Source organism: Dendrobium catenatum, unplaced genomic scaffold (assembly GCF_001605985.2).
Source record: "Dendrobium catenatum unplaced genomic scaffold, ASM160598v2 fragScaff_scaffold_772, whole genome shotgun sequence".
Classification (NCBI taxonomy): domain Eukaryota; kingdom Viridiplantae; phylum Streptophyta; class Magnoliopsida; order Asparagales; family Orchidaceae; genus Dendrobium; species Dendrobium catenatum.
Window position 1 is genome coordinate 779,104 of NW_021319234.1, and position 26,779 is coordinate 805,882.

The 26,779-nt window shown below is 34.2% G+C and overlaps 3 protein-coding genes across 4 annotated transcripts; all 3 read right to left on the minus strand.

Moving 5' to 3' along the window:
• Positions 1-2,392: 2,392 nt before the first annotated feature.
• Positions 2,393-10,701, minus strand: LOC110101668. The gene is made up of 2 exons (XM_020829664.2): positions 10,380-10,701; positions 2,393-3,179 (listed from the first exon to the last, which is right to left on the minus strand). Exons 1-2 carry the CDS (start codon positions 10,456-10,458, stop codon positions 2,593-2,595), a joined length of 666 nt encoding a protein of 221 aa, XP_020685323.1. The 5' UTR covers positions 10,459-10,701; the 3' UTR covers positions 2,393-2,592.
• Positions 10,702-12,121: 1,420 nt separating this feature from the next.
• On the minus strand, positions 12,122-12,863 carry LOC110101669 (glutamic acid-rich protein). The gene is made up of 2 exons (XM_020829665.2): positions 12,741-12,863; positions 12,122-12,340 (listed from the first exon to the last, which is right to left on the minus strand). The coding sequence occupies exons 1-2, from the start codon at positions 12,861-12,863 to the stop codon at positions 12,122-12,124; spliced, it is 342 nt and encodes a 113-aa protein (XP_020685324.1).
• A 3,288-nt stretch (positions 12,864-16,151) lies between these two features.
• LOC110101667 (two-component response regulator-like APRR9) lies at positions 16,152-23,801 on the minus strand. Of its 2 annotated transcripts, none has more exons than XM_020829663.2 (8): positions 23,468-23,801; positions 22,211-22,372; positions 21,687-21,817; positions 21,425-21,544; positions 19,821-19,998; positions 19,372-19,660; positions 17,653-18,343; positions 16,152-16,560 (listed from the first exon to the last, which is right to left on the minus strand). In XM_020829663.2, exons 1-8 carry the CDS (start codon positions 23,640-23,642, stop codon positions 16,486-16,488), a joined length of 1,821 nt encoding a protein of 606 aa, XP_020685322.1. In that variant the 5' UTR covers positions 23,643-23,801; the 3' UTR covers positions 16,152-16,485. The 2 variants fall into 2 exon arrangements, with proteins under 2 accessions (XP_020685322.1, XP_020685321.1); XM_020829662.2 differs by having other exon boundaries at positions 21,425-21,550.
• Between the last annotated feature and the right edge of the window lie 2,978 nt (positions 23,802-26,779).

The window sequence follows — 26,779 nt, forward strand, 5'->3', positions numbered from 1 at the left end:
ACTACTACTACTACTCTATACTATATAACTACACTAAACTATATATACTATACAATAGTGTTGTTACTATATACTATATAACTACACTATACTATACATACTATACTATACTACAACTATTCTATACTATATTATTACACTATACTATAATACTATTCTATACAACTACTACTATATACAATATAACAACACTATACTACATATACTATACTATACTACTACTACTTATACTATCTATATTACATTATATTACTACTACTTTATACTATATAACTATATTATACTATAATACTACTCTATACTATATATACTACACTATATTACTACTACTCTATTATATATAACTACACTATACTACAACTCTATATTATATAACTACACTACACTATATATATACTACTACTACTCTAAACTATATAACTACACTATACTATATATACTACCACTACTCTATATAGTACTACTACTACTACTACTCTATATTATATAACTACATTAAACTATACTATATACTACTTTATATACTACTACTACTACTATTATTCTATATTATACTATAGATACTACTACTACTCTAAACTATATAACTACACTATACTCTATATATTACTACTCTATATTATATAACTACACTATACTATATACTACTACTACTATTCTATACTATATAACTACACTAAACTATATATACTATACAATAGTGTTGTTACTATATACTCTATAACTACATTATACTATACATACTATATTATACTACAACTATTCTATACTATATTATTACACTATACTATAAAACTATTCTATACAACTACTACTATATATAATATAACAACACAATACTACATATACTATACAATACTACTACTATTCTATACTATATATATTACATTATATTACTACTACTTTATACTATAACTCTATACTATATATACTACACTACATTACTACTACTCTATACTATATATACTACACTATATTACTACTACTCTATACTATATATACTACACTATATTACTACTACTCTATTATATATAACTACTCTATAACATATATACTACACTATACTACAACTATATATTATATAACTACACTACACTATATGTATACTAAAACTACTCTATACTATATAACTACAATATACTATACATACTACCACTACTCTATATAGTACTACTACTACTCTATATTATATAACTACATTAAACTATACAAAACTAAACAATACTCTATATACTAATACTCTATACTAATAACTACATTAAACTATATATACTACTGCTACTCTATAACTACTATATTACTACACTATTATATTTTATTATACTACTACTATATTATATATACCACTACTACTACTACTCTATACTATATAACTACACTATACTACTACTACTCTATACAATATACCTATACTAAACTATAATACTACTATTTATCTATACTATATATATACTACACTATACTACTACTCAATTATATATAACCACACTATAATATACTATACTATTTTATATTATGTAACTACACTACACTATATATATACTACTACTACTCTATACTATATAACTACACTATACTATAAATTAGTAATTTGATATTAAATCGAATTACCTCAAATTACCACAAATCCTAAAACATCCAATATCCGTTAAAAATATATTTTCATAAATAATTAATGATTTATAGGCTCATAAAATCAATATCTTTTAATATAAAAAAATGCAGGAAAGACTATTAAGCAACACACTTTACAGTAACATATATTATGAAAGCAGTTCTATTAACAAATGTCCCTTCTTGCTATGTGAGGTGGTGGATCAATTTAGACTTCATTTGGAACAACTTTTTTATTATTTTTTAAAGCAGCTTTTTAATACTAGAAAGCTACTATAAGAAACAGTAAGAAAGCCGTTCCAAACAATAAATTAGTAATTTGATATTAAATCGAATTACCTCAAATTACCACAAATCCTAAAACATCCAATATCCGTTAAAAATATATTTTCATAAATAATTAATGATTTATAGGCTCATAAAATCAATATCTTTTAATATTAAAAAATGCAAGAAAGACTATTAAGCAACACACTTTACAGTAACATATATTATGAAAGCAGTTCTATTAACAAATGCCCCTTCTTTCTATGTGAGGTGGTGGATCAATTTAGACTTTATTTGGAACAACTTTTTTATTATTTTTAAAGCAGCTTTTTAATACTAGAAAGCTACTATAAGAAACAGTAAGAAAGCCGTTCCAAACAATTTTATTTTTTTACTGACAAATGAATAAATAAAATTGTAGAATTAATCTCAACCATCCAAATGATTGGAATAGCTGTGATCTATATACCAAGATGCTCCATCTCAACCATCCAACAAAAAAGAGAACCAATGAAAACAAGCTATAGAAAACCAATTTCACACTTGAAATTCCAATATAAGAAGTTTGTTTGTAGCTGAAGAGGATGAACACAACTAAATCAGACAAAGAAGACAAAGCATGCACAAAATTTAAACAAAAAAATGTCCGATTCAGAAAATTCTCCTTATATATGCTCTCTATATAAATATTCACTCCAGGATTTCCAAATATTAATAGCAAAGCAGAAAACTTAATAGCAGGATAAAAACAAAAAGCTTGGAGTAAGCTAAAATAAGAAGTTTCATACCAGCACTACTGCAAGGCACATCTGATCCACTGAAGCAGCCAGTTTTCTGCTCAATACCTTTCCCACCTTCTTCAAGAACAAAACTAGAATTACTTGTTTCATTGCTGAATAAGATGCACCAATAGAATCCTCCATGTTTTTCGCTTATAAAGCCTGCTCCTAGCTCTGTGAGGTCTCTACCATGCATAAGGGAGATTGTTCTCTTGTCTCTGATGAGGACATTAGAGAAAGCTTGTTCTGGGTTTAGAAAATTCCAATGGCAGCCCAAAAGATAGCCTGAAATAATTCCAACAGTCGCTAATTCTACCCCACAATTAGGAGCATAGACCTCAGTTATGTCAACTTCTGGGGGATGACAGGAGAGTGTGTTGTTGCTGCTGCAATTTCCTAGGCATTGAGATATAAACTGCAAGGCCATGCATCCTAACCCAGGATTGTTGTACAGTTTCCTTAGCTTGGTTGCAGTGCGATTTGCATTGACAAGTTTGGCAATCTCATTAGCAGGATTTCCTGAAGGAAATCAACAGAATTGTGATATATCTATCATAAACTGCTTCAGATTTAAACTACAATGTATAAACTCTTGACACTAAATCGTGAGTTGCACCGAGAAGAGTCAAAAGAGATCAACAGTGGCTGAGTTTGAAGGCAAGAAGAAACTAAATTAATTCTACAGAAACGACTTGGTTAAACCAACTTAAGCTGCATCATCTCTAGTAGAGTACTTTCATGTGTGGTTGAGTACTCTTGCAGCTGAATACTCTCTAGATTGGACCTGAGTTAAATGTGTTAGTTGTATACTTGTATAGTTAGCTCTAGGAGTGCAAACGAGACAAGTCTAGCATGAGCCACCCCAAGCTTGAGCCTGAGCTAAATCAAATAATTAAGTTTGAGTTTGAGCTAAAACATAATTCTATGAGTTCAAATTGGCTCACAAAAAAGCTCATTTATTATGAAAAAGAATGCCATTCTTCGAGTAGTTACAATCATGACATGATAAAAGAAAATCAATTAACTATGAAAAAATAAGAACTCACTTGAAATAAGAAAAAGATATATATATTTTTAAATATTTTGATCAACGTATGCTAAAATCATTGAGTTCTAATACATTTTAAGAGTATGTTATAATAACATTTTTAAAAGAAACAGCTCACAAACTGACAAGTCGAGCCAAAGTTAGCACAATCTTAATCTCTTAGCTCATCAAGTTCGGCTCAGAAGCTATTTATCGAGTTAAGCTTGAGCCAACTAACAAGCCGATTTGACTCAATTACACCCTTTAGTTGGTTTTCATATGCCAAGGTAGTAAGCAGTTGTAGTTTCCAAATAGAAAATACTCAGTAAGAACCGACTAGGAGTATTCACAAGATTATGTCGTGCTCATAGCCAAGTAGTCTTAATTGAGTAGTAGACCAACTTGTGACTTGACTGGAGCAACTTCATAGTTATCAATAAGGTGGCTTACTCTATGTCAAGTAGGTGACAAGCTTGTAGTTGATTTATAACCGACTTCCTTTGGCAACTTGTATTGAAAAATTACTTTACGTAGCAATTGACTAAATAGTTTGTAACCTTCTTGGAAATTACTCGTTTGAATCATGGGATATAGTTCCTATGAAATGTTATCCACTGAGTGCGTCAAAGGTGTTTGTGGATGAGTAGATTGAGAATTGATGACCAGGTAGTGTTCCGGGTTATGGTTAAATAATGAGTCATTGCGACAAGTGAGACAGAAAAAAAAAACTTTTTCTAAACGGACTACCATATGTTGTGTGTATCAAGTAAAAAAATGAGAGCCCAATATCTATTCAATAATTTGATTGAGCAGAACTTGTGGACAAATGCTAATGAAAGTAAGTGCCACTCTTCTTGGATACATGTAAAGCTACCGCTTAAGCTATGCGATTCTTCAATGGTCCTCAACTTCTTTAACCATTTTAAATAGGTTGAGCTAAATGATGGGACTATTCATGTAGATTCAAAGAAATGGGCTAAAAGAACTTGTGTCATAATCATTAGAAAATCTTACATGTAGAATCTACCATGTGTCATAATCATTAGAAGACCTTAAATGTCGACAAAGAGTAGGACACCTAATCATATGGGAGGCCATTCCTCACAACAAAAGGAGAGGAATAGGAGATGTCGCTTATGAAGCCCGTAATGATGAACATTTTTTGTAATAACTATAAATAGAGAATAAGTTCTAGCAAAAGAGATTATCATTCTTGGAGAAAGAGAGGGAGAGGGCCATCATATTAGACGCAACAGGAGTCAATTCTGAGTAATGGGAATCATTGGAGCATGTTCAACACTTTATGTATACATCTTAGATATAGAATGTTAATGGGCCAGTGTGTACTATTTATAGATTTTTCCCCATCATTTGCTTGCTCAATTCCAACCCCACATAGGGGTATAAAGGCTTATTGTTGTTGTCTATTTTTTTGCTCAATTATTGCTATTTAAGACATCCAAGTCTCCCATGATCATTAAACTCTTGCTTACATTATTTTCTTCATGATTACAGGTTGTTTTTGTTGAGCTAATCCCTGATCATGATAGATCTACTTTATTGATGTTGAGCTATATCTTGTTCATACTATGTCAAATTTGTTATAACATTTCTCACTCAGCATGTCTCACCCTTATTAATACACACGCTAGGCAAGTGTTAACCAACAGTGCTCAACAGGTGCCAACTAGTAGCAATCGACAGGTGCCAACTAATAGTACTAAGCAGATGTCGACTAATAACACTTCGACTAAGTTGTGTACTCGTAGCCAAGTAGTAGTAACAGACTAATGTCACTTAAGCGACTTCATAATTATTAGTGGGTGACCTATTCTATGTGCCGAGCAACTTAGCAGTAACAAGCTTGTAGCATGTATATGATTGCTTTTATTGTCAAATTGTAGTATTTAGGCAGATTGAGAATGGGAGGCCATTGCATTATTACAAGTTATGGATGAGCAGCGAGTTGGATGGATTAGCATGTTTTATCCCTTTGGCAAACGAATGAAGGCCTACAATGATTTCCATCAGTAGTTAGGCTGAGTAGACATTGTTGGCACCACTAACCGGAGAAAGTACTCCTCTAATTCCATGCATGTACAAGTTACCAATTCAATACATTCATGGCTCTTGGAATATAATTGTTAGTCTTATTGATCATGTTTCTTTCATGATTATTGTCATTTACGTTGAGATTATTCTTGATCATGATGTCTGCTTTATTAATATTGATCTAATCATTGCTCAAGCTTTGTCTATATTATTATTTTATTTCCTATTGAGCATCTCTCAGTCTATTAATTTGCATGTTATTGGAAAAGGTTTGAACGACGGCAAGGGAGAGCATGGCCATGGTCAACTAATAAGGGAGGTTAAGTTGACTTAAATTTTCAATTCTTGGTTTTCCTTCTTGCCCGCCATAACCATGCCTTCACCATACCTCCATCATTGTTCCTCCATGATTTCAACTTGATCAGAATTTGTTGTTTTTCCCGCCGGTTCTTTCACCTTTGATGCCGTTGTTTGGATTTTATTCTCTAATAACTTCTTCATCATCGCATGAAGATCGGAAACCTTGTCCTCCACGGAATATATTTGATCTTCCACCGTAGCTTTAATTTGGCTCATCTCTCCATCAAATCTTTCTTCCAATGCGTCCACCTTCTTAGCCGCCATAAAAAAAAAAAAATCTGATTTTTGCTTCAGAAATCAGCAACGATCCTTTCCTCCGGATGAAATTTTGCTGCTGAAATTTCAAAAAATCAGCCCTCCCGGTGGTCCCAAGACTTGCTCTGATACCAATTTGATAGGAAATACTTGAGTTCACAAGTAATCCTATCGGAAATATGTTAGACCGGTCCAGCCGGTCCGCACGAAACCAGCAGAGGCGCGAACAGGCGGGATCTCCGCCTCCTGCGGAGATCGGGCGGGCCGACAGCTCAAACAGAGCGTTTTTAGGAAGGATTTTTGGGAGGTTTCAGAGAGAAATTTGAATGTAGGGACTGTTTAGGGAATTCCTTTTGATTTGTATGCATTAAATAGTTGATTTTGCTAGGGTTTGAGTATCTTGAATTTGGCTGAAATTTGAGATCTCTTAGATTTAGGTTTCTTTGGGCTCTAGCGTCGTCTAGAGATTTGGGAGAGATCGATCCTCCTCTCGAATTGAGGATCAATTGTATCTTGCGGTTTTTATTCATCTACTAATGAAATACAAGCTTTCCTTTGAGTTTTCTCTCAGATTTTCCCGAACAAGTGCTGTTTTTCTGCTGTAAACAGCAGATTTCTGCTGTTTTCCTGCTGTGGACAGCCAGTTGGCTGCTGTTTGTTCGCCGATTTTGGTTAGGTTACTTGCGAACTCAAGTATTTCCTATCAAAATACTTGAGTTCGTAAGCCCTGACAATAAATTGGTAAAAACAGCAAGAAGAACACAAGAACCATAAAGAAAGCAACCCAAAACCAGTAGATTTTATTAGATAACTCAAAACAAAGCAACATAAGCAAAGATACAATTGATCCTCTATTCGAGAGGAGGATTGTTCTCTCCCATTATCTAGCCTTCTCTCCCAATCTCTAGACACTAAGTCTAGAGCCCAAGACACCCAAGAGACTCCAAGAGAAAATAATATTCAAGCATATTTTACCCCTTCCCTCTCATGCCTTTTTATAGCCTAAAATTTTCTAATTAAAAATTCCCTCCTAGCCCTAGCCATCCAACCCCCTTGCCAAAAATAGCTTAATTCAAATTAATTTAAATAGTGGACCCCACTATTATTGGGCGGCAAACAAATAGGGGCGTGGGCCCCTATGGCTTAGGCGGTTTGAACAGCCTCCTGTACACAAGGGCTAGCTAGGTCGGTTCATGAACCGACCTATCAACACACATGCACTGACTTCCTACATCCACCTTCGCATGCACAATACAATGCCACGAGAAAAAAAAATAGAAGAAGGATTTCAATGGAAGTTGCTAATGATTAAGAGTAGCATAAATACAAGAACTTAAGCCATAGTTGTATGGATAAAAACTTTAGAAAAAGATTAAAAGGTGCATCATTGGAAAATTATTGCATAAAATAGATTGTATGAACAAAATGTAGTTAAAAAAGCAAAAGGAAACAGGCTTAAAAATTTTTTATATGCGAATATTTATGCTCAGCAAAATCATGAATAGAAGAATTTAGCATGTGAACGGCAAGGCCTATAATTTACTGGCTTTCCCTTAAAAAATTTTAACATATAAATCATGTTGCCCTCCTTTGCTTTTAATACTAGCAACTGGAAAAGTAGTCTTATTAGAAGACTACAGAGATATCTGAGAGATTTCCAAGGTTGATGGGAATGAACATGGACTGCATCAAATTTCAGATTGAGTTTTGATAGTTTCATCACCTTCAGAATTCATTTTCAGTACACAGCATGCCATAACTAGTTGTTATACTTCAATGGAGGTAAGAGAATGAAAGATAGTTCCATATCAATTCACACTAAGTGAGTAAGTGGTGGTGTTAAACAGTTTCAAGAGATGAGTTCAGTTATAATCAATTTATAAGTGTATAAGGTTCTTAGTAAAGATGATAGACTATCATTCTGTCTCATATGGCTTACTCATGGCAGAACAATTTGCAAGTTTATTTTTAAAATAAATTTTCTAAGCTATAAAATTCATTAGGTTAAGGGTGGCATGAACATCTTCCTGTTAGTTGCAATTCTTGAAAGGGGCTTTTAAGTATCCTGTTTTAGGTCAGATTCAAGCCAGATTTAGCTTAAATCCATCCAAATAGATTTTTGGAAACTTTCAATCCTATTATTTTGATAAATCACTTTTTCACATAATTATTAGTTAAATCCACAATTTGTCAAATCCCATCATTTACCAGATTCATGGTTTAAAATTGCGCAACATGAGGCTCACATTGAGGCCCGCCTTTGCACAATTCCAGTAAAAAACGTCTCGATGCTTACGCCTCAAGTTTTTTTTATGAGGCTTGCGCCTCAACTTGGTTGAGGCCCGCCTCGCCTCATTGGCATGAGGCTTACGCCTCATGCTATATATATTAAAACTTGCATAAATCTTGAAGTAAATGCCCGACATTGGACTCTCTATGAGAGGAGGAAGGGGAGAGAGCAGTTCATCATAATGATGATTCAAATGAAGAACCCCTTAGTGATGATGACGACTTATGAGTTCTTATGTGATATTTCATTGCTATTTATTTTTGGAAATTTGAATTATATGTTAATGAAAAGAATACTAGGATTTGGGAAAGATAGAATTTTAAGTTGAACTATATTTCATGTTGTCTTATTATAGGGATATTTTGATTTCACTTCATATCTTATGCTTTTTATGTTTTATATTATTCACTTATTAGTATATAAAAAATGTATCATTTTATGTTTACGCAATATTTTGATTTTGATGCTTACGCCTCAAAACACCTTGAGGCTTACGCCTCGCCACACGAATGAAAAACGCCTCAATACCCGAATACGCAATTTTAAACATTGACCAGATTAAACACATTTTTTAAACTGAGATTAAAAACATTTAGTGGTTGTTTGGTTTGAAGAAAAGGAATGCAAAGTAAAAGGAATGCAAAGTAAAAGGAATGCAATGTAAAGTAAAAGTATTGTATTGAAAAAAATTTTGAGTTGTTTCGTTAAGTACACTACAAACACAACATTTCTTTTTGTTTAGTTTGAAATAAGGAAATGCAAAGTAAAATAGCAATGTATTTGGAACGATAGTTTATCAAAGGTGGACAATGGTAAGAGCAATGGCTAACGGCTAGCAGTGGCAAGCCGGAGCCGACAACGAGAGGCTACGATGGCAGCTGAGGCTGGTGGAAGCTAGCAGCTGCTGCTGCTAGCATTGAGTGGTGGTGGCAATCGCAACAAGCAGCAACGAGTGATGACTGGCATCACTTTTACCAATTCTCTCAAAGCACGCAAATTTCAAATATATTCAAAATGAAGTTTAGGGTGAATTACAAATTCACTCCTAAAATACTTATGCAATTGTCCAAACTACCAAATTTTCAAAAACCCTCTATTTACTTTACACTCAAATGATTACCAATCAAACAGCCCCTTAAGGATTTCTCCCTCACAAATTTTAAATCCTAAAACAAATAGTTAATTAGCTCATTGAGATTTAGCAAAATTTAACAATTTTCATGCCAAACAAATTTCAAGTTTTACTCCCCTCAAGATTTATTAAATCTGATTTACTAAACCCTGCTTGAGTTAAATCCTATTTTCACCCAAACAGCCCCTTACATCTCAAAAATTGAGCAAAAATAGGACTTCAAAAGCTGTAAGATTTACTTAACCAAAAAAAAAACTGTTAAACAAGATTCAACTCTAAATTCTTGTTGAGTCTCAAATCTTACACCAAAAAAGAAAAACTGTTCAGCAAGATTTACCCTATATTCTGTTTAAACTCATTCAAACCCTGCCACCAAAAACAGCAAATAAGAGTTGTCGAGCATCCAGTAAAATAGCCATTAGCCACCATAATTCGTGAAACTACACAACTTATCAAAGAAAAATCATAAAATGCTAATGCATAAATCATATTGACAAGTAATACGAAACAATAAGTAACCATCCGCACATGAAAGCCCTACATTTTACAAAAGAAACAACAGTAAGCATAACGTAGCCCTAAACAAAAGCACAAAGGAAGCACCTTCATTTTCCGCAGCAGAACCTAGAATGAGGCATGAAAGCCCTAGAATGCAGAGCTTTAAACCAAAGGCCTTCCACATTGTCCGCTTGCGAGTATCTTCAGTGAGAGAGAAGCTCGAAAAGAACAGAAAAAAGGGAGGAAAGCTGAGGGAGAGAGAGATCGGGAAAGGTTGCAATGATTGAGTTCAGTGGTGCGGCAACTCTCTTTAACCGAGGAATTAGGGCAGTAAGTGGGAATCACGCAGAATCGCACTAAACGGGAACGGAGATTTGTGAGACAGAAGAGAAGACATTAATGGATGTTTGCTTATAATAAATTCTGATCATAGCAGAACTTACAGAAAGTGGAGAAAGTTATGTACAGTTTGATTTCTTTTAATAATTTAAAAAGGAGATTTGCATAAGTACCCTTTATTTTTATTTATTTACATATATTTTCTTTAAATTTTAATATTTATTTATATAACGTGCAAATCATTAATCACATCAAAATGTTATTTATATTAATTTTATTAATACGAAATATATTATATAAATTAAAATTAAAATTTATGTATTAGATATGTATATTTATATAATATATATGATAAAATATATCATTTAATTAGTTTTAGTTTTATTTTTTAATTATTCAAAATGAAATTTAAGTTTAGGAAAATGAATATTTATCTGTAACATTAGTTGTGAAAAGTTATTAAGAATTTTATTTTAAAATTTATTTTCAATATTATTTATTTTAAAAAAATGGTTAATAATACGCTCATAATTTAGTAATTTGGCTTGAAAAAGCTCTATTTTATTACAAATTTGTTTGAAAAAATAACAAATTATAGTAAAAAATAGAAATATTAAAATTTATTTCTATTTAAAACACATTTATAGCTAAAACCATTTGATTTGATATATTATTAGCATAAATTTTGATTAATTATTCCTTAATAAAAAAAAATTTAATAGCTTTCAAACCCACCCTATCTCAAATATTTTCTTACAATTATAAATTTATATTTAATAAATCTTAAGAAAATTAAAATAAAATAGATATTTGACATAATAAGTATTAAATCTTATTAAACACTGATAATTTTTTTATTTTAGAATTTAAAATTTATGATGGTTGAAATTTTAAAATCTTGTGAATAATGATATTTAACAAATCACAAATGTAATTAATAATATACTCAAAATAAAATTTATCAAAATAATAAAATTGAAAGACCACAAAATATTAGATCATCTCCAACCGTTCGGCAAACAGCCGAATGGAGGCCCTCAAACGTCGCAACCGAACGTCATTTCTTCCTCCATTTGATCGCAGTTGAACAGTGCAACGTAAATATTGGCGTCGCACTGTTTACTTGTGCCATTTCTTTCTCTCTACCGAACTTGTCTGAGAAAGACGCGAAAGAAACGGTGTTCCACTGGAGAAGAATCACGACACTTTTTGATTTTACTGCATTTTGCAGTGAAAAATCAGAGTTTCGGTTGGAGATGCCCTTATTTGATAGGACTTAAGACCTTATTAAGCATAGAAAAGAATACATATAATATAAAAAAAAAATAGAAAAGAAAGCTATAATATGACCAAAGTTAAGAATCTGATAATTCAACATTGTTCAAAAACAGAAATTAAATGCACAACAAAAGTCATTATTTTTACATATTCTCAACAAAGAATAAAGAAAGAAAAACAACAATGAAATCCTTTGAAGAACTAATTACTTGCAATGGAATAATAAATATTTAAGCCTTGGAAGCCTCAGAAGGCTCCTCCTTCAAGCTCTCCTCGCTCTTCACATTCTTCTCTGCTTCATCTTCCTTCTCCTTCTTGTCGCTCTCACCTTCTTCTGCTTCAATGGCTTTGGACTCCTCCGGCTTTGTTTCCGACTCGTCGGTCGTCGCTGCTTCCTTCTTCTCCTTCTCCTCCTCCTCTACCGTCTCTGTCGGCTCTGCTGCTTCAGCCTGTCAAGCAATAATGAAGGCATTTGATGCACAATATAAGAGAAAATAGCAAAGCATTGAGACATATAAGTTTAATTAATAGAACAATTGTCATAGAAAGTGAAATATAAATTTAGAATAAATAAAAAATCAAAATTTATAATACTTGCCCTTACTTTAGAATAAATAAAACTCGATTTCTCAATAACTGATCAAAAATTAAACTATACTACTTTTTATTGTGTGCAGATATTGGACACAGAGAACCGTTCGGATTTCTCTGTCTACAATTAAAGCGTAGCTGCTACAGATTACAGTAACTGCAATTTGACTATAGACACAGAGAAGTCCGGACGTTTCTCTACCGTTTGGTGTCCGCACAGTAATATCTCTGACTAGACATATTATAGTTATGAGTAACCTCTTGGGGAGCGACGGGCTCGGTGGCCTTGTCGGTCTCCTCGGGGGCAACAACGGTGTCGACTACAGGCTCCTCTGGAGCCTGTCCCTTAATGTCCTTGGGTATGCTTGCACAGGCACCCATGGACTTTTACTTGGAGGAAAAGAATTAGAGGATTTGAAGTAATATTGAGACGATTCTCAATAGTAATGAAGAATGGGTTATTAGGGGAAGAGAGAAATTGCTTAATTTATAGACTTGGGATTTCTAAATATAAGCTTTGGATTGTTTGGTAGAGCTTTTTTATAGGGAACTTAGGCATCTTAACTATGTCTGCTATGGCTAGAATTAGAAAATATAAATTTAACCTTTTTTCTATTTTTTTTTAATTCTAAAATGAGCAAAACAAACAATAATTTTGTTTGTGCCAACACAAGCAATTATACTTGTATTTTTTTAATTTTCAAAATATTAGAAATTGCCTTCTTTTTACTATTAACAGAACACAATGGAGAAAAATGATTCATGTTACTGACCCCACGCAGTGGGATAAAGCCTTGATATTGTTGTTGTGCATTTTCTTAAAAATTAAATATATTTTGAAAATAAATAGAATTATAATTTAAATTGTTTTAATGAGTTTTTTTTTCCCTTTTAATAGGCTTATGCATTGATGAACTAAGCCTTATTATGGGATATGTGGTTTTTTCCAGGCTGGATAGAAGATTAAAACAGAAGGATAAAGCCTATATTTGTCAAGTATAATAATTAAATATTATTTTACAAAAATATTTATCAATTATTTGATTTTTTTTTTCTTGAAAATTTTAGATATCATAAATTTTTTTTGTGCTAAAATGTAATGTACCTAAAATAGAAAGTGTTGGCTTTAATTATCATAATATCATTATATTCTTAGGATGTGTTTCAAAACTAATGTTTTGCTTTGAGATGAGTGTAATATAAATTATTTATATATTATAAAGGTGTCAATTTTTTACACGAACCGAAACACGACCCGAACCCGACTTGGAAAAATCCGGGTTAGGGTCAACCCGGACCCGAAACGCGTCGGGTTCGGGTTCAACAAATCTACCTGTTTTAAAAATCGGGTCGGGTTTGGGTTGACCCAGCAACCCGAAAATGACCTAAAATTGACACAAAAACTTCTATTTGACCCGAAAATCCGAGATTGACCCGTTTTGACCCAATTTTGACCAAAAAATTAGCAATTTTAGGTCAACTTCGGGTCATTCGTGTAATCTCGGGCTGACACGGACCCGAATCGGGTCGGGTTCGGGTCCAGAAACCTGACCCGTTTTTAAAAACGGGTCTGGTTCGAGTTGACCCAAACAATGACGGGTCAGTTCCGGGTTCGACTTGAACCCGACCCGCTGACCCGAATTAACACCCCTTTATATTACACAAATCTCAAAGTAAATCGAACAGATTTTAGACCTATGGTATTAAAAATCTCTCAGGATATCTTGAACTAATTTCTTTTTTCATGTTTAAGAGAAAAATGTAAATTTATTAAAGCCTTAGCATTTTATTCGATTAAAACTCGATGAAATATTCATATAAGATTTGATTATAAATTTATTTAATATATATGAGCTTATTATTCTTTTAATATTATATTATTTTAATATATTATGATATAATTATTAAAATGATTGTTCATATAATAATTCATTGAATAAATATCTCCTTGTTAATCTCAATAGATTGTTCACCTAAATTTTCAAACATTAAAATAAAAGCCACACCAAACTTTTCACATATTAACATAATAGATATGGATAAATCAAATAGAATCCCAAATATTTTTTTATTATTATTATTTTAAATAGAATCCCAAATATCACAACTAGCTTGTGAGCATAATAGGGATGGGTCCCACTTAAATCTCATTCCAAAACTCAATTATTGATTGATGTAAGCAATTAGGTTAGGTTAGCCCTCAAGTAGGGGTGCAAAGGAGTCGAGTCAAGTTCGAGCCAGAGGATGTTCCAGTCAAGCTCGATGGCAAAATATTGAGCTCAAGCTCTACTCGTCTCACGTCAAGCTCCTGTGAAAGCAAGTTTTTCTTTTGTTTTCCTTCCAGGTTTGTCTGGACGAAGTGGAGTTCGTCCGGGACGATTACTTATAAATTTGGTGACAGAGAGATTTGTCCCAGGGCGAAGGTAGGTTCGTCCGTACAAAATTTTTCCATAGAACAACTCGTCCAGGGGCGAAAGAATTGGAATTAATTTTCGTCTGTACGATTTTTGTCCAGAGAAGATCGTCCCGGGACGAACGAAGAGCATCGTCCTGGACGATCCTGTTTGATAAATATCTGAATAGTGTCATTTTTGAAGAAAGAGAAAGGGCATGAGAGAGAAACGAAGAAAGAGGAAGAAAAAGTGAATTTTGGGCGACTTTGGTTCGTTTTCGTCCGTCGCCGTAGTTGGGAAAGTTGATTGACTCGAGGTAAGGCACATTATGCCTTTCTCAATTTTCATCCTTATTATCTGCGTGATTTTCAGGTTCTAGAAAAGGGAATGATGTGTTGGACTAGCCGTTCAGTATCTAATCTGAGATTAGATATTTTTGTCACTTTTGATTTTTATGCGGTCATGGATATTCTGTTCTTCTGTTCTGCTCTTTCTTTTTGTAGCCATGCACTGTATTGTACATGATTATTTTGAAAATGAGAAGAAAGAAAATGTTAGATGAATTTATGTATATTGAAAGTTTAATAATGGCTATGTGTTTTCTATCTATTTGATTATTGGAAGAAAGTCTGAAACCAAATTCCAAAGCTAGATCGTGGATTCATCCGTCACGACTCGACACGATGGGATTCGTTCCGGTCGGGTTGGGTCATGAAAGCTCCTTCCCGACCTCCGTCGTCGAGCGTCACCCCAAGCAGGCAAGCAGCACACAAGCTTCATCGATCATCAAGCTTCGTCATCCTGAGCATGCTATCCCCAACTAGCAACACACCAGCTCTGACCTCCGTTGTCCCAAACGATGTGGTCGAGCTCTACCGTCCCAAACAAGCTTTGTCTCATCCGCTATCATCCGGAGCTTCATCGTCGAGCAACACGCTAGCTGTCTCTTCGGTTTTCCAGCCCGGCCTTCGCCCCCTCAAACCAAAGTTTCGTTTTCCAGCCCGGTCACCTCCGCGAACTACTCGACGAGCTGACAAGTATAACAGAGTTTTGTTCGAGCTCGATAAGCCGTCAAGCTCGAATTCGCATTTGAGCTCGATTCGTCGAGCTTGTTACAGAGCCAGCCCGCAATCAACTTGACTAGGTTACACCCCTACCCTCAAGTGATGCACAAACCGAGCCCGCCCCGCATATTGATAAAAAGGGTTTTCCGGTTCAACAAAACAAGCACTAACAACTGAAGCTCAAGCCCTTTTCAAGCACAGGTAAACATCTAAAAAAAAAAAAAGTTTTGCAATATATACAACAAAAAAGATTGGTATGACCAACAGACCAAGCGTCAGTAACAACTATCTTAACAACAGTCAAGTATTCTTTCTTGTAAACTCTTCCAACACATCAGTACTTCAATCTTAAATCTGTGATATTTCTTAGAACACAAAGAAATAACTATCAAGCAAACAGTTAGAAACATTGATCTCCTGTAGCTTAGTCTCAACTCATCATAGTTAAACACTATTATTAGTATCAATCTCAATCAGAAATCTAACGAACGAACCACCTGTGGATTCACAGAGGCAGCGATTTGACTGTACAGGAGGAGGATCTGGTTAGACTTGGCGAACAAATTGCCCCCTTACTCGAGGACGTTGTTCGGCTAGCTTTTTCCTGCTTAGGTAGCGCACCTGGTACAGAGAGGAAGGTTAGATTATTGGTCAGCACTTTCAAACGGTTTATTAGGCTTAAAATTGGAATATATATGTCATGAAAACCTCCATGGAGACAGAATGGACCGTTAAAGTTAGGAGAAATTATTATGTGCGGACACCATATGGAGACACACCATATGGAGAGAACTGTCTGAATTTGCTACGTTTTCACTGCCCTTCTGTTGAGCTTTTGCAAAAAAGACCGTAAAAATGCAGCAAATATTCAATTATGAATGCATTTTTACTGTCATTGTGTCGTGCTTTTATAAATACTTAGTAAAAACGCAGCAAAAAGACCGCAAAAATGTAATAAATCCGTACAATTCTCTGTCTGATGTCCGCACATAATAAGTAGTCTAAAGCTAGGGGGTAATTTCAGATTTAGAAAATATTGAGATGGGTAAAACTAGAAGATTGTTTGATATGATAATTACTATTTGTGTTAAATTATGATAAATTGTTTGGTTGTTTGTTGCAAGATTTAAGATTTATGAGAAGAGAAATGCTTCAATTCATTAAGGATTTATAAAAAAATAATAATTTAACTAATTAAGGGGTTAAAACAGGACTTAAAAATCCCAAAAATTATGTTTGGCAGAATTTAAGCTGAATCATTGCTTAATTCCTGCCTAAAATAGGACACCAAACTGCCCCTTAGAGTAGAATTATTCTGTGCGGAAATCGGACGCAGAACGTCAACAGGAGACCAAACAGGCAACCAGAATGCGCCACATCTGCGGTACCGAACGTTACCGAGCAATACCGAGCGCACGGGTGACGTGGCGTCCGCACAGAATAATTAATCCCCTTAGAGATACAGGAAAGAAATTTAACTGCAAGCATTGCTTTAAAACAACATGAAGAAGTCAAAACAATAACCCAAAAAGCCAAAGCTGAATTAATAAGGATAAGGTAACAGTGATGGTTGATGATTGAAGGCAAAACCACACTGGCTGAAGAAAAGATCTAACGATAAAGAAAGTTCTCAGTTACCAAAAACTTGATTGTGCGAAAGAAGGATTTTGAAGTCTATCATTGTTTTGCTATAAATAAGAAGTTAGAACACACCTTTTTCTCAAAGCATCTTTCCTTTCTCTTCAACCGGAATTTGTTCAAAGCGACTTCTCTTTGGCTCAAATGACTTTGATTGGCCGACTTAAGTTCCCCAATGAACTGAAAAGAATCGTCATCTCCGGACCTTGCACTGGATTCACAAGTATTGAATGTGGTGACAGGTCTATTAATTTCATTAGAAGCACCAGTTGATCCATTCTCATTCAGATTATATCTGCTGTCATTACAAACACTATCGCTATCCCCAGTTACAGCTGAAAAATGTCTTTGTTCGTCAACCATCATAGCTTCTTCCTGCTTATGATGACCTTGGAAGTCATGGCTTTCGAGAGAAAAATGTTCTGTAAAAGTCCCCTGTAATGTGGAAGGCATGGGGCACCAGAAAGGTGGAGCTGATTGTGGATAAAATATGGACTGTAAGAGGGGATTAGATCCAGCGCAGATCTCTCCAACAGGAACAGGGAAGGGAACTAGTCGAATCGGAGTACAAGGAAATGCTGCAGTTCCTTCCTGACTGGAAAGTGTGGCATCATTCATAAACTTGGTTTTATCAGGTTCAGGAATCAAACCATTATAATGTAGAGGATTGACAGTAGATTGATAAGGTGACAGCTCAGTAGAACCATTACAACTTCCTTTGTTTTGCGCTTGAAAATTGGGAACCGCTGTACTGTTGTTTGTGTAACTGCGACACAAAAAACATAAAAAGTAAAATTAAATGAAATAATAATGGCATTAAACATGGGAGAACTAGTCATTCTGCGACAAAATAAGCATATTAAAATAGATTTCCAACTTTATATTTGAATACTACATGCGGACGCAAACGCAGCACAATAGGAGGACAACCAACACTCTTCCCACTTTTTTGATAACACCATAACCATTTAATCAAATTTTTGACAATAAATTTGGAACAAATCGTTTAAAACAATCACATGCTATACTTTCGTTTGGCTTTTTTATTGTTTCTTAAAACAACTTTTTGATACAAAAAGATGCTTTAATAAACAATAAAAAGTTGTCCCAAGCGATGCCTATAGCACTGTGAAGAATAAATTTTCAAATTCTAAGTGTAGTTCTTAAGTTGGTCCTTATTTACCATCATAAATAATCTAAATTGCTAAAAAAATTATCAATTTTAGTAGGAAATAGTGCAAGATAATATAGCAAAACCATGGGAAACTAAAATACTTGTTCTTTATTAAAAAATATAAATAAAGCTGAATGGAGAGCGAGAACAACCAATTAATGGAATTCAATGAGAAAACCAATAAATTCATAATCTAGAATATAAAAAAAAATGATTTCATATACAATTGCCCGTTATATATGGGACAAAATTCTGATATTAAGGCTTCGTTCGTTACCGGTGCCTTTTGGAAAAGATAGTTTTAAAAGCATTAGTGAAATGAATAGAGTTTTGTAATGAAGAAGCACATATCAAAAAGCTTCTAAAAATAATAAAGAAACACTGTTTTGTAGAAAGCATTTTAAAAAAATGTCACATTCAAACAGAAATCAATAAATAACTTCTCCGCTTCAAAACGGAAAAGGCAAAATTAAGCCGTTCCAAACAAGGCTAAGAGGTACTACAGAAAAAATCGAACTAATTGACAGTGTAAATATTTAGGTATAATGTGATATGAAAATTCAGCAAATTAAACACTTCATTTGAAGGTAAGATGGTTGCATAAAGGAAAATGTACGCACATTGAAAAAGCTGAGGAATTTGAATGATGCAATGTATTTGACCCATCATTCTCTTGCTTATTGGGATTATCATGGGAGTATCCATCCAAAGAAAGTTCAAGAGAAGGCATGGAGCTCGACTTCTTTTCCAACTCTATATCACGAGAGTTCTCAGAAATACAAATACGCTTTGGCTGCTTATTAATTACTTCAATCAGATCAACCAATTCTGTAGAAGACTCATCCCGATCCACCTCTTGGCAATTGGTCTGTCCTTCTGGTTGTATATCGCTACCTAATGATATAACTCCTGCATATCAAAAGCCATATTAATATAAAATGAATTTAGTTGCATACTCTCAGCTATTAATAGTAAAATCATTGATTATATTACAAAGGATCCAGATTTAAACTCATTTTTTACAACAGCAAAAAAGAAATATCCATTAATAACAAATAGCAAAGATTACCGTTGGATTCATCATTTTGAAATAGGGAAATGCCATCCGACTGTTTCTCGAAATGATTATTAGGAATAATTAGATCATCAAAAAGAGATAAATTTCTGTGTCGTGCTTGATTAAGCTCCATATTGTTTCGTAGCTTGCATGTACTCTCAACTTCCATATCTGACCTTGTACAAGAGCTCTGTATAAGACACGGTAAGAATGAAAATGAGCACATCAAGCTACTATGCAAATGACTGGAAGACGAAATTAGAGCGGGTTATACAACAGATGATGACATTTGATCTTAAAAGGGTAAGGGATCATTGATGTAGATTATTTTTACCAATATTTGTGAATTGAAAACTTCAATTTCTATTTAAAATGTAACAACAAAAGATCCTCAATTAGGGGCATAGAACAAGTGTTTCAAACTTCAAAAAGTTTATATTTATAATGGGATTCAATAGGCTGATCATAAAGCCCATTTAAAATATAATCTATTTTTTCAATAAAATTAATGTAGAACTCCATTTTTTAGTTGAATCAAAACAACAAAGCTATTCAAGTCAAGTTTCAAGCAAGAGTTTCAAAGTAGAAAAACCTTTTGAATTGGCATCTAATTTTTCATAGTTTAAGAAAAAAATGATTTGAATCAGTTTTTGAACGTTAATAATATTCACATATATTTGATACATAATATTAAAAAAAAAAATTGGTTTATAAGAGTTTATGAATTCAAACCATACCTACAACATTATTTATTTCAATTTCAAGCTGCAGAGCAGATGTTAAATGAAGGGGTGAATTAGGGTATTTTAATAATAAATGGGCAGATGGCCAGACATTCAGCCCACTAAGGCTAGCTCATTCAATCTCATTCCCATTAGGCTAGCCCATGAAGGCTTTCGAGTGTTGACTCAAAGGCTTATAACTTGGCCAAACCCTATTGATAGCCTTACCCTCGCCAAAAATAAGTTTAACAAATCATAACGTGCATGGTAAATAGAAATTTTGAGATTTCACATTTGTAATTAAGCTTGCTTGCATAACGATTGTTTTCCTTGTACTCCTCTGGGTGCAGGTTCACTTGGAACAAATAATTATTTGTGAGGTAAATCTTTAAAATATGAAAGAGATCAAAATTACTCATTCTTGTGAGTGATAACGTACAAGGATTGTGTGCTTCATCCACAAAGTAGTCTTAGTGGAAACAGTACAATAAAGGACTTGGGGAGGGATTTAAGCTTGGCAAGAATCCGAAGCACTTTAAATCCGAAGACTCCTTAACTCATGTGATGTTTTGGAATCCATGTCTCTACTTAACCTCAAGTGGAACCTCCTCTTCTCTTTGGGTAAACATTACTTAGTACTTAACATGCATAAAACATTAATTGCCGGTTTGACCAATAAGCATTAAACATTAAACAAAACAGCATGAAAATCACAGCCATTTTGCATAAAGCATGAGGGAATAAAACTTCAGTATAAAAGCATTAACTCAGATTACTAGTTTTCTACAATCAGTTTATTCTCCTGAATGATTAATTAGCATTTCAAATGATTCCATAAACAGTTTTGTATGCATAGTTTAAATATTTTGAGTCTAACTTTGAAGAATAACTCACTTGAGCATCACTTTCTTTCTCGCAGCAATCCACATCATCTTGGTCATTGGTTGCATTCTTAGTTCGACAATGATCATAACATGAGTCAACCATTTCATTCCGAGTTACAGCAATTTCACCCTGATGCTAAGAAAACAAAATGTTGTGATCACTTAGCTGGTAAATAAAATAAATCCTCAGCAGAAAATGAATGTTTGTACACAACATACAGAGATAAAAATAACAAGTTCCTTATAAATTAAGATGTATAGCTAGAAGATACCTTTCGTTTTCTCCAAACATGTTGCCAGAGATTTTTCAATTCATTCTTCCTGATAGGCTTCACAAGGAAGTCTGCTGCACCTTTTATCATACATTTGAAGGCTATGCTAACAGAATCATTTGATGACATCACTGCATGAATAAAAATAAGTAAATTAAAAAAAAAAAACAAAAAAGAGTAATTGTGCTTCTAAAGAGATAAAGGAAAATTTATATATATACCACTTTATTTCATGCTATTTATATATTTAACACCCAAAACATTAATATTACATGCCTACAATCCATAGAACATATATGGATGCATGGAATGAAGTATTAAAGTTCGTAGTGTTATGAGTGGTGGGAATGAAATATAGGAGTGGTATATTTGATATTACAGTAGTATATGGATGGTATACATGTAATATTAATGTTTTTGGTGTTAGATATATAAATAGCATGAAATAAAGTGGTATGCATGTAAATCCCTCAAAGATAAATTATTAAGTTATATAAATAATATAAAAGAGACATGGCACATACTTATAACGGGTATGTGGTTGCAGCTTTCTTGTTCCATCATCATGGTTAGAAGGACAACTCCAGAAATCTTAGGTAATTCAACCTCTGTAAGAACAAGGTCAATATTATGATCTTTCTCCTTCAGGGTCTCCCATGCCTTCAATCCATCAGATGCTACCATAACTGCTAATAAAGAACAGGACAAAAACAAGAAAAATATTAGAAACATCTGAAACTGGACTTGAAGCTTATTCCAGCTAAAGAATACACACAATCATGCTCCAAATAAAAGAAGATAGCAAGACTCTTTTAAAAATCTTGAGAAGGTTAAACTAGGAGGAATAAAAGACCAATGAGGTTTAGGAGAAGATCAACATAAGCTAAAGGAAATTATATATAACCCATCAATCCTACTTGTATACAAAACCCTCCAAGTCAGTTCAAAGCAGACTTAAACATCAATCTTCAGCCAATAATTTAATGAATTAAGTTTTGGTGCCAATTTTATGAAAAATTAGAAATTGTGAAATCTAAAACTAGAAATAACTCAGCAATCCTACTTCTATGCTATGCTGCCAGTCCCTCCATGTTTCTAGTAAGCAGATTTAACCATTATTCTTCAGAAAAAAAAAAATTATTAAACCTAAGTTACCAAATTCATAAGTTAGCATCACAGCCATTTGAACCTCATTCTCGAAGCCTATTAGTGCTAACCAACCGAGATAATCCCCCCATCTGCAATTCTTCTGTACATAATTTTCGAAAAAAGAAAAAAATCTATACGTAAATGGAAAACAAAGCACAAAAAACGTACCCAAACAACCTAAAATTTGCATCGGAGCTTCTGAAATCCTACACATATGCCAACAAAACAGCTAAAAAAGATGGATCCAAGCATAACCACTTTGAGAAGATGAAATATTAGTTTGAATAAACTATGACCAATTTCATAACAACCATCATCGCAAAATCTTTGAAATCCCCAAACTAATAATTACAAACACAAATCAACGCCTGCTTTTCAAAATTTCCAAAACAAACCCAACACTCTCAAGATCTCAAAATTAACACATTACGACTAAACAATCGGTCTGCATCCAAATCCTAGGCAAACAACAGAAACGGGCCAGCTCAATCCAGTCCATTTCCTAACTAAGATTAAACAACTACCAACAAAGCAACTCGATCCATCCTTCTCCAAACAATCACTAAACCGAATAAGAAACCTGATCATAAACTTCAGCGAAAGAGGATCAAGTGAAAAAAGAAGACGCAAACCTCTATAACCGCACTTGCGTAGCAGAGCAGCAATGATCTGCCTCGTAGAATCATCCCGCTCGACTAGAAGAACCCTCACGGGTTCCCTAAGCAACAACTTCTCCCATGTCACTTCCTCGCCTTGTTCCTCTACCTCCTCCGATCCCAAAGCCTTGTTTACTTCTTCTCCTCCCATTCTCTCTTCAGTTCTTCGGTTCTCTCTCCCCTCTGTGGTCTATATGGACATTTCGTCGAACAATTAGGCTGCATCGTGTAACCGCCTCAGCGCTCGACCATTACGGAAATATCTCCGCCTTTGCATCTCTTCGTCTCGCGAAGAATGACATAATGACACGTCGCTGCGTCTTTATAATTTACTAAAAAAAAAATTAATTTTTTGTTTACTGAAAAAAAATTCCGCCATTTAGACACCTAGCTATCTTTCAAAAAAAATTTAGACACTTAGCTATGCTAATAAAATATTATTAAAAATTAATAATAAACGTGGAGCTACATACACAAGATAGAGATCCATGGCTATATACTCATCAAATCGATAAATTATTATGTGTGGTACCGAATGATCTAAAGCTGAATCAGAATCAGAATTCATCATATCATTCGATATTAAGCGGTACACAGAAAAAAAAATAGTATGACGTGTTCTCATTCATCTTTGGACGTCATTCGATGACAGCATAGAATAAATTTTTCATCATATGGGTGTTAATAAATGACCTGATCCATCAATTTGATTGAGATATGATCCTAAATTTGAATTGACTTGTTTAATAAACTCATTAAATTTAGATCTACTTCTTGATGTGTTGTTGTTAAACGGGTCGAATTAGAGTTGATCGGATTCAAGTCGAGTCAAATTTGGGTAGGACTCAAATATGACCTATTAACTCGTTTTGACACGCTACTACTATTCTATATACATAATTTTACGTATATTTCTTACATCTAAGCAACTTTTCGCTGCTATAGTAGTAAGAAGTAATTTTTCGATGCATAATTGATATAAATAATGAAAATCAGCAGTAAAGTAATAGTTAAATGAAATTATATTTTTTATCTGAAAATAAATCAGGAAGTAAATGTATTCCAAACATATCATTAGTTTTTTGCAATTCCAACTATAATAAGCAAAATAAATATATAGTAAGAGAAAAAACACTATGGCAATATATCTTAATTAAAAATATTGAAAAATGCTTTCATGTATATAAATTTGTTTTAAAATCTGTATAATATATAATAATTTGTATTACATGCATCTTAAAGCAGATCCAATAATTTTAAAAATTATCATATTTTATTTTTAAATATAAACTCCTATTGTTATCTACAGGAAGAGAGAGAGAGAGAGAGAGGATGCCACGTCGACAGATCCGAAGGAGGGAAACTAGTGGTTCACGTGGAGCCCACAATGACGTGGCGCAAGGGAGGCCACAGACGGTGATATTGTGGAGCGGAGGAAGCCGGGCGGACCATGTGTTTCAGCCGGCCGGAGGCAGATATTTTGAATATCGATGCGACGTGGACGGTTAGGATCTGATCGGCGGGAATCTAAGGACAGGGATGCGCCATGTGGTTGGTAGAAGAAGCTTCCAGAGGTATGCGGCTGTGAAGGAGTCTGCCATACGTTTGCTTTTTCTCTGGATATTGTGTGGTGTCACACTCGATCTTCTCAGCCGCCCAAAATTTTTTATCTTTTTTTAGAAAATATCTTGCGTTAGAGGTCGAAGGTGTTGCCTTAGAGCCACATGTTTTAGTTCATACCAAAAAAAAAAAAATCAATTTAGCTTATTTAAATTCAATCAAATAATATCAAATATATTATATTTCTTTTTACATTATATTATATTTTATATTTTTACTTGCATTTATTTTTCATCCCATCTAATCTACCCTAAATCCATTGTATTTGATAAACATATTATCATAATTTATATATCATTTAAAATTACCTTGATTTGGCATGAATCTCACGGCGGATTTAAATCAAAACTTTTTAATAATTGATTTATGATCATCTAAGCTCTGATTTCAACAAATTTATAGTTGAATCAAGTGGTTCGACGGGACTAACCCAACCACACTAAAATCGGTCAAACGTGAACCCAAATGGGCCAAATAGAAGGATGAAAGGGTACTTGGAAACCTTAAAGCATTAATTGCATAACCAAATAGCTTCAGAATATGACATGATTATAGTCAAATAGAGTGGCTTGACATGACGAATCCAACGAGCCTAAGATCAACAAATTTGGCCATCATTAAAGCACTTAAATGCTCGATCAATGATTTTATGATTGAATGAATCAATATTGGTCATTCATCCTAACACTCCCAAAATGCCCTTGATTGTCTTGCTGCCGCAAACTTCTAATTCATCGGACAAGGACAATACTGATCCTGCCGCCATGTACATTGTGTCGGGAACCAGCCTTATACACTCTTGGCAAGAGAACTCGCCTATGTTTGCACTTATAGCCGGAGCAATAGGTCCTGACCCAGTACCAACTAGTGTTCCGTCCGAGGTCCAAGCCATACTTCAGCGATTCGCTGACATTTGGCCTACCGAATTACCTGATTCTCTACCGCCTCTGAGGGAGCTGCAACACCAGATTGATTTTCAACCAGGGGCGACACTTCCTAATCTCCCACATTATAAAATGAGTCCACAAGAACATACGGCCTTGAGGAATATCATTGATGAATTACTACATAAGAAGCTAATCCAACCTAGTATGAGCCCTTGTGACGTACCGGCTCTACTAGTACCGAAGAAAGACGGTAGCTGGCGACTATGTATTGATAGCCGAGCTATCAATAAAATTACGATGAAGTACCGGTTTCCCGTACCTCGTCTAGAAGACATGCTGGACAAACTGGTGGGCGCCACCATCTTCTCTAAGCTGGATCTTAGGAGCGGCTACCACCAGATACGAATCAGGCCGGGTGACGAGTGGAAGACGACGTTCAAGACTCGGGATGGCTTATTTGAATGGCGCGTCATGCCATTCGGTCTCTGCAACGCACCGGCTACATTTATGAGGTTAATGAACGATATACTCCGACCTGCTCTGGGAAAATATTGCGTCGTCTACTTTGACGACATCCTCGTATTCAGTTCCACCCTCCAAGCTCATTTACAGCATCTCACTTCTATTTTTGAAAATTTGAGAACTCATAAACTCTACCTTAATCTCCCAAATGTGAGTTTGCAACAGGATCTGTACATTTCCTAGGATTTGTCATTTCCAGCATGGGCATTCATATGGACTCACAGAAAGTATCGGCCATCACACAGTGGCCTATTCCGCA